Here is a 9,105-nt window from a genome sequence, read left to right on the forward strand (position 1 = left end):
TTTACTTTTCTAAATGCATGTATGAATTAGCTCATTTAAAACCTAACAGCCCTAAAGGTAAGTGGGGGAAACCAAGGCACAGAGATGTGAGGCTACTTGCCTACAGTCACACAGCTACCAAGTGACAGGGGCCAGGATCCACCCCCCGGGCACTGCACTCTGGCCAGCGTGTGACGCTTGCTCTCAACCCTGCAGAGAAAGAGAGCAGCCTCACACGGCATTTTGAAGATCTTTGCAAAAGGAGGGCTTTATTCCAGACCTGGCCAGTCTCGTGCAGCCCAGCCCAGCTCCTGAACCCTCAGTCAGGAGCCCGTACAAGTGAACGAAACTAGAGAGAGCAAGTTTGGGACTCAAGGGTCAGATTGGGGTCTCCGCAGCAGGAACTGCACACGAGGAATCTGGGGGCTCACGAGGACCCTTCTGATGAGAACGTGTGCTTAGCACTGGGCTGGACATCAGCCCCAGGAAGCAGAGCACGTCACTGTCTGCAGCTGGATGTGGCCTTAGAGAATAGTGTCCAAGTTGCTATGAGGGCCAGGAAAGTCAAGTGACCGGCCCGAGGCCACTTGGCTTGCTCAGGGCAGGGCTGGGACTGCGCTTGGCTCCAACCCCTACCTCGTGGCTCATGAGCCCAACATCGAGCCCCTTCCCACCCCCTGAGCACAGAGCAGCCCCTCTGCAAGGAAGGGCCTCCAGCTCTCATGCCACCCGCACGGCACCGAACAGCCTCAATTACTAGGCATGTAATTATTTTCTAAATAAACCATACTTGAATATGTAATAGCAAATGGGAGCGCTCGATGAGAAAATCAGGTTATGCATAATAAATAGCTCTGCTAATAAAGTGATTGTTATTCCTAGGGCTTGTTACAACTATGCGCTACAGATATATTACTTCTTGGCTGAAATATCTGCAGCTCTCCTCATTCAGGAACATGTGAACAAATACACACATGCACTCATCCTGGGCACCAGACCTGTCTCTTCCAGACCATGCCTCAATTTACCTCCCTGAAGCCACAGACCCAGCCAGTTCTTGGCCCCAGAGTAGCTGGGCAGAGCCCCTGGGCAATCAGGAGACATCACTGGGGGAGTGGGGCCCTGTCCCACGACACTCTTCCCAGGGTGATCCTCCCCCCACATCAGCTCTGGGATACAGGGGATCCCAAGAGCCAAGTAGGAGGCTGCAGAGTAGGGAAGGGATAAGCATTTACTGAGCACCTACTGTGTGCCTGGGTACCTGGTCTTTTGACATCTATTGTCTCTTTCCTTATCCCAGCCGTACAAGGTGGATATTATCCTTCCTGCTTTACAGATCAGGAAACTGAGGCACAAGAAGAGAACTGTTTTACCAAGACCACCCACCCATTATTATGATAAATAATGGAATTAGGATTGAGTTTAGCCCTGTCTGCTGCCAGGACTGCTGCCTCTGTCCAGTCCACACCCCCTCATACTCCAGCCCACCCTGGCCATGGGCATCCTGGCCGGCCAGGAAGGGACATGGCCTAGGGCACTAGGACAGAGGAGGCAAAGGAGCCAGGGGAGGGACACAGGCTCATCTGGTCTTAAGGAAGCCCAGGAGGCAGCATCCACGGGACCCCTCTCCCTGCTCTCAGGGAGGGCCTGACCCTACAGGGCACTCTACCTGCCAGGCATTGCCCGGACACTTGGATACAGAATCTCATGCCTACCTCTCTGCAACCCTCATTCCACCCACAGGGAAACTGAGGCTCACAGGCTGAGGCACTTTTCCCAAGATCTCTCAAGTGAAGGGAACTTTAGAGCCCTCTATCCCTTGGCGGCAGCCCTCTCTCCCTGGAAGTCTAACCACCATCCTTCCTGCTGCAGGGCTCCCTTGCTGCCCACCCTACTACTGCACAGAGATGAACTTGGCAAGGCTCCCATGTGACAGATGTCAACATCAGGCCCACGAACCACAGATGCATCCTCTGTGCAGGATGCTCCAGGCACCTTCGGTCTATTACTCAGACCATCCTGCACCCAGGCCCAACACGCCACCCAAAGCCCCCATTCCAGGCCCCCACCGCCACCCTTCTCTTCTCTGCCCAGAGGACACTGGGCTGCCCAAGTCTGAGTTCCCACAACTGTCCCCAGCCTGGACTTGCCTGGCTGAGAGGACCGTCCTGAGGACTGTCCAGGACAGAGAAAGCAGCAGGAAAGGCCACATCTGGATCCCGGGCCTGAAGCCCCCTCCCCCAAAGCAGCCATCACTCTCTCAGAGCCCGACAGTAACCTCAGCCAGGGATGACTTCCCGCCCTCCTGACCCCGTGCATGCCTTTGCCCGGCCTGGACAGCCCGCAGGAGCCCCTCTGAGGAAGGGGTCTCCTTCCCGCCCCCCTGTGCCCCCATCCCCATGCAACCAGCCCTGTCCCATCCCCCCTTTCCCAGGAGCCTCTGCCCAAGACTGGCCTCGAGACTTTTAACCCTCACCATGTGGCCCCCAGACCTCTCTGCCCCTCAGGCACCCCCTCCCTGACACCCACCTTCCTGAATCTGGGGCCAAGAGAGAAAGGGGGAAGGGCAGGCCGCAGCTCCCTCCTCCAGGGTGGGGGCAGGTCTTGGTAAGGAGGGGAGGGGGCTGCGGAGGATGGGACGGCAGTGGGTGGAAGCTGGAATTGGGTCCAGAAGGGATAAAAGTGATGGGGTCTGAGAATTCTCCCCCAACTGGCTTTCCCAGACTCGACATTCTGGTTGCTATCCCCTGTTCCCCAGGCCCCACGACTGCCCTCCTCAAACTCCTGGGCTGAGCAACTGAGGAGGGTGAAGAATTTTCCCTCCAGTGCGGGGTGGAGGGGAGGCTCCAAAAAGAATCAGGCTGAATACCGGTTTCCTCCACCTCCAGCTCCGGGACTCACTTGGGGGTGGGGGCCGGGATGTACTGACCCATGGACCCAGGGCCTGGGCCCTGTTGATGGGCAGGGTCTTCGGGCTGAGGGCTGCTCCAGACAGCCTGTCCTGTAGAGGCAGAAAGGTCCCCTCTTCACCGCCAATGCCCCCCGCCCCAGGCTCTCCGCTGAAGGATTGGGAGGGCAACCTCCCGGCTAAAGCAGCTAGACCTACCCAGAGCATGCAGGACAGACAGATCCACGTCATCTTGGCTGGGTCCCGTCCCTCGGGCCACATGCAGGGCCTGCAAAGGGCCCCCCGCAGCTCACAGCCCCCTCAGAGCCGGCAGAAGGGTGCTCTGAGTCTGCTCTGAGTCGCTGCTGCTCCTGCTCCGCCAGCATCTGCCGGGCCTCTTGCCCTGCTGCCTCCAGCTCACCCTCCCTCCTCCTCCCCTCCTCCCCCACTCCACCCCCTTGTCCCAGCCTCCTCTCTCCTCCCTCCTCCCAGGCTCCACCAGTGGCCTTGGGGGTCAGAAGCCCTGCTTTGCAGGGGGTGTGAAGAGGACAGGGCAAAGGGACATCTATCAGAGGTAGGGCCCCCCGAAGCCACCCCCCACCCCAAGACACACACACCCCCATGAGCCATCAGCGTTCCTCCGCCTTCTCCTGATCTGGTGCTGGCAGGCCTGGAGTCTGCCCTCCTCACTGCAGGCCCCCGCCCCCAGCAAACCAGTTCAGGGGCCTTGGCTCCAAGAACCTTCCAGACCACCGATGGACAAACAGACCACCCCTGGTTGGCCAGTCTGCACACCCAGGGCTCCTGGCCCCTCCTCCCTGTCCGAGTGCCGCGCCTGCCCTCCCAGCCTCGGCCTCTGAACACACACACATTTGCACACACACAGCTGGGACAGACCCCGGTGCCCGCATGCCAAGCTCAGAGCCCAAGGCAGGCCTTAACACAGGAGAGCCCGGGCTGGAGCTGCGGAAGAATGGCCCTGCCCCCAGGCTGTGGATTTCGTTCCAACTTTTTTCCTATTCCTTTTTTTTTCCTTCTCTCTTTCTTTCTTTCTTTCCTCCAAACATCTGTCCCAGCCCTTCCTGCCCTTCTGAAAAGGAGCCCCGCTCCAGGCTCCCGCGAGAGTCTGTTTTTCTTGACTGTACCCTGGGCCAACATTTGGTTTGCATTTCCCCACTTCCTCCTCCTCCTCCCTTTCCCCCTCCCTGGGCTCAGCTCTCCCCTCCCACCGTTCCACAGGCCTGCTGCTCCCCCACAGTGGCCGCTGCCCACCAGCCCTCCCCTCCTCCTCCCCACGACTGCCCAGGGGCAAGAGTTTGGGGACTAGAGGGTGGGAAGGAGCCCGGGTTCAGAATCCCGATGTATTCCCAGGGAGCCCCACAGGGAATCCAGGGAAAGCCACCCCAGGCTCTCATTGTCTGGATCCACTGCCCTCCCCCCCAAAAAACTTTCCTCTTTGAGCTCCGGCCTTGGCTAGACCAAGCGAGGGTGTGTGGGGGCTGGTGAATCACCCACTCTGCTCTTTGGAGCTGTCCAGGGGAGAGGGAGACGGCTCAGCCCCACACCCTTCTGTGGACACACACACACACACTCACACACACACACCAGGACACACAGTCCAACTCACATAAACACACAGAACGAGGACAGGGCCCCTCCCAGAGTAGGCACTTGGAGCGCATTTTCCTGGACTGAATAACTTAGCAAGAAAGTCCTCTTGCCTGGGCTCCTGCGCGCACACACGAGTGTGCCATACACGCCTGGGGCCACACATACAGAGAGTCACAGATCCCCTGCCTCTCTGCCCACCCACCCAAGACCCTGTCGTGTCACCCTGTTAGCACCGCACACAGTGCTAACCTAGGGCTCTGCCCCTATGGCTGGCCTCCCCCTTAGGTGCCAAGTGTGCTGACTCCCAGGCCACAGTCTAGCCAGGACAGCTACCTGGGAGACCCCAGGCGAGAGGGAAGCACTCACTCTTCGTCTGAGAAAAGGCTGCCATGTTCAGATATGCAGGTTGTGCACTGCACAAGGGACTAACCGTCTATTGCTTGGCGATTCTGTGAAGTCAGGGGAGGACACTGAAGTGAGGTGTCGGATTCTCGTCCTTCCTAGAGCAGGTATCTGAGTTAAGAGTCTTTGTTCTGGTAAAAGATTTAGGGTGAGGAGTCAAGGTGACCTCTCCATACGTCTCCAAGTCCCTCTGCAGAGTTCTGAGGCTGGAAAAGGTTCTGCCACTAGCCTGCATCCCTGCCAGAATCACAATGCCCCTCCGGTCCCCCTACCCAGCCTGCTGGGGCTCAACTGACATTTGAGCCAACACTGACACAGACCAGTGTTCCACATGGAGCTGGCCCTGCAGTCACCCCTGGGGATGTCCAGACAGACACTCCTGCAAACCCTCCCTGTCTCCTCCCTGGCTCTCTGGCTGGAGCACAGAGCATGGGGTCAGTCTTCAGGAGGCCTCACCCGGAGCCCCAGCACCACCCCCATACGGCACCATCACCAGCCCTGCCAGCCTCCCCTTCCCCCCTGACGAGTTCAAGGGTCTAGCCAGCTAAGCCCTGACATCCTGGTGCGCTCTGCCCCCCGGTCCCTTTGCCTGCCCCACAGCCCTGAGCTCTGCCCCCGGTCCCTTTGCCTGCCCCACAGCCCTGAGCTGCTGGCGTCACCGAAGCCATGCCTCCCGGCAGCTATCTTCAGAATTCTGAGAAATCATCTTGGAGCTTCCCAGAAATGCTGGAAAAGCAGACCAAAGACCAAGTCACAGCTACAGCAGCTTGTCTAGCCTCCCACACAGCCCAAGGGGGCCCTGCCACCTCCCCAGGCTCCTCAGCTGGGACTGAAAATGGGGGTGAAGGACCCAGTGCTGGAGGTTCCCTTGGAGAAATCTGCCTCCAGAATGCCCCAACCCTCTTCCCCAAGCTGGGGGGGGGGGTTCCTCCTGTATCTTAACCCCCCACCATCAGGAAATCCTTGCTGCTACTTAACCACCATCCTCCTCCCTGTTGAATATTAAACTCTGCCACCTGAAATGTCTCTAACTCTGTGCAATGACCGACCCTGCTCCAGACTCATGAGCCTTTACTCCTCCTTCACTGCCTGGTGTCTCTGTCCCCACCCACACATGGCCAAGGACATACAGCAGGCACCAGACATGGTTGAAGAATGAATGACTCGATCAATCAGTCAATCAGTGGATCCTAACATATTTTCTACTCTTAGCATCCACTGCCCCCTTCCCAAACCTCCCTTCTGACCCCCTTGAAAGGGCCTCGGGCCAACCACACACCTTTGTCCACACCTGCAGTACCACCCCCCCCAGCAGCACCGTCCCTGCCTGCTGCCAGCACCCCGCCTTGGAGCTCTATCTAGCAGGCTGCAGACCCTCCGGAGGCCGGGATGGCTTTGCTCATCCTGGAATCCCACCCAGTGCCCAGACCAGTGTCTCACGGGCAGCAGAGATCAGGTTCGCACTGAGGGGGCTGGCTGCGCTCCACCCTGGGATCCAGAAGCCTCGGAACCCAGACCCCACCCTGCGCCTTCGCCCCCACTCCCTGAGACATTTCTTTGGCAGGTTTGTGTTCAATTCCCACGCTCCTGTCTGCACACAGAAGCCTCCCTGCACTCTTCCCTCCAGGCCCCTGCCCAGAAGCCAGCTGAAGAAACAGAGTCAGGACTGCTGGCGCTGGCGCTGGCGCTGGCGCTGGCGTTGGCGCTGGCGGGCCGGAGACAGGCCAAGGCAGAGGGGAGGGTGGATGTGGGCAGGAATGAGCTAATGGCCTTGGACCCTGAGCCTGGCAGCTCCTCCCTGGGCTCAGTTTCCTCACCTGCAGAACAACTAGGCTGGTGGCCTCCAAGCACAGCCCCTTCTAGCAACCCCTTCTGCGATGCCATGAATTCCCCAGGCCAATGCCCCAGCCCTATCTAATCCACTCTTCCTATCTTTACTCTTGTCCATCAAAATATTCTTCCTGCTGCCTGGCCCCTCTCCTACTATGGCTTTGAGGCTTTCCTCTGTCACCATTGGTCATAGCATCTGCAGGTCACAGAGCATGAGAGCTGGAAAGGCCCTCAAACTCAGCTGCCAAGGGCCACAGTAAGAGCTTCAGGGGCCAAACAGAAGGGGAGCTCAAGGAGGGGAGCATGCAGGGGTCCATGGTGGCCTGGCCAGGGCAGGCCCCCACCGACAGGGACTCTCACAGCTCGGCTCCAGCCGTGGCAGCATGCAGCAAGCCTACATGGTCAGATCCTTCAATCTGCCAATTCTATGTTTTTATATAAAATCTGTTTACAAAATTGAAAAAATATATAAATTTGAAAGCGTTGGCTTTTTTAAAAACCACTCTGAGGACCAAATGAAACATGTTTGCCAGAAAGGTTAGTCTTTGGGGACCTTGCACCTAATCCACCCCCCTTGTTTAACAGATGACCACCCTGCGGTCAAAGGAGGTGGTGTCAGTTGCCGAGGTCACAAAGCCCATCAGGAGCAGCGCCCCAGGCTCATGGCTCCCAGGCCCTGGAGTTTTTCCTAAACCCCCAGCCTGCCACCTCTCACACACCCCGCAGCCTTCTTCTAAGCTGGTCCTGGGCATCACATCCAATAGGTGGGGGCAGAGCTGGCTCCAAGGGGTCCTCACCAGCATCCAGCTATAGACACCAACAGCACGAGACACAGGAATCTACCCCAAAGCCCTCAGCTCCTGGACCTGCACACTTTTGCACCCTCACACTCTGATGCTCCACCCTAGCCCCAGGAATGATCAATACCACTAACCAGGCACTTGGCTTGGGGTACCACTTTGAAGCCTCCTACTAGCCTTCACTTAACAGATGCAGAAACCAAGGCACAGAGAGGTTCAGCAACTGGCTCAGAGTCACACAGCTGAAGTGATTCCACATCTCCCATGAACCGAGAATTTTCCTGCTTTTCCTATAGCTATTCAGTCACTCAGGGACTAGGGATTATGTTCCCATGCTGTGGTGACATGTTAACTGTCCACTCCTCATCTACAAGCTAGTGTGGCAGCTTGGTAGGGAGAAGTGGAGACACATAGAGGGAAGCCAAGGTCAGGGCTACTACATGGGTCAATTGAGACCCACTGGCTCCCTAGTTGCTCCAGAAGAGCCAACAAGAAGAGACCTGGGCATGGGAAGGGTCTGGCCCCTGCTAGGACCTCCCTTTCAGGTAAGCCATGCTCGCACACCCTGCCCCCACCCCTATACACACTTGGCTTTGAGTTCTGGAGTGCTCAGAGCCCTAGCAGAGACTCCATGTACCACTGTGCAGGATGTTCACTGCACAAGGGTGCAGCCAAGGCGTGAGTAGTGGCTCAAGTCCCATCGATGCCCCATGCACCAAGCCCTGGCATAAAATGCATCAGCCCAGACCATGGGTCACTTCATGCTAATGCCCACCAAGGCACCACATGGGATAGGGAAGGCCCTTTCTCCTGCCCCATGTCCACCACCCTTCCAGTACCAAATTGAGGTCACTCCCTTGCACTCCGGAAATGTGGGTACTCCATGAGAAGGAAAGCAGAGTCCCAATAAGGCCCTGTATGAGCCTCAGTTTCCCCAGCTGACACGGGAAGAAGCACCACTCCCTCCCCTTCCTCCACCTCCCCTCCACCAGCACCCCGGGTGGGGTGGGGACAGTGTCTGGGCGCAATCCCAGCAATGTTTAATAAGATCCTTCCCAGAGCTCGACTTGGTGATCTTGATCTCTTCCCCAGCTCCAATTTCCTGCCTGACTCAGGCCCCTCAAAGGCTAGAGGGAGGCAGCTGCAGCTGCTCATCCAGCCCCTCCCCCCAGCACCCAGCTCAAAACCTGGCCCAGGAGGAAGGGGAGAGTGGGGTGAGGCTATTCCACCATCCTCTACCTCTGCAAATGAGGAGGGGGAATTGTTAAGCAACCTGGGGTCCAACTAACCTGGTCCTGGCTGGCCATTTGTCACTGCAGGCTGCCTTTCCCCAAATCTAGAAATCCGGACTCCACAGCATCTGAACTCAGAGCCTAGTGGAATGCGGACAGGGCTCCAGCCCCGTGGTCCGAAGCCGCAGTGCCTGCCTCCCAGCCAATCCCTGGGGACGATGCATTTGCTGGAAGATTTCAAATCATACCTTGGGTGGCTGGAGTGAGAGCCTGCTGGCACCTTTCCCCACTGCGGAACAGCAGAGAGGGAAACTGAGGCTCAGAGGCAGCACCTGGGAGAAGGACCTGAAAGTTCAAGCACCCA

The 9,105-nt window shown here is 57.8% G+C and overlaps 1 protein-coding gene across 6 annotated transcripts in view; it reads right to left on the minus strand.

Moving 5' to 3' along the window:
- TNS1 (tensin 1) overlaps window positions 1–3,251 on the minus strand; it is a 182,429-nt gene extending 179,178 nt beyond the window's left edge. For all 6 annotated transcript variants that reach the window (XM_076005932.1, XM_076005929.1, XM_076005931.1 and 3 more), the window contains exon 1: window positions 3,086–3,251. In XM_076005932.1, coding sequence (XP_075862047.1) covers window positions 3,086–3,148 — 63 coding nt within the window. In that variant the 5' untranslated portion in view covers window positions 3,149–3,251. The remainder of the gene's footprint in view (window positions 1–3,085) is intronic.
- Between the last annotated feature and the right edge of the window lie 5,854 nt (window positions 3,252–9,105).

The sequence above is a fragment of the Microcebus murinus genome, chromosome 8 (assembly GCF_040939455.1).
Source record: "Microcebus murinus isolate Inina chromosome 8, M.murinus_Inina_mat1.0, whole genome shotgun sequence".
Lineage (NCBI taxonomy): Eukaryota > Metazoa > Chordata > Mammalia > Primates > Cheirogaleidae > Microcebus > Microcebus murinus.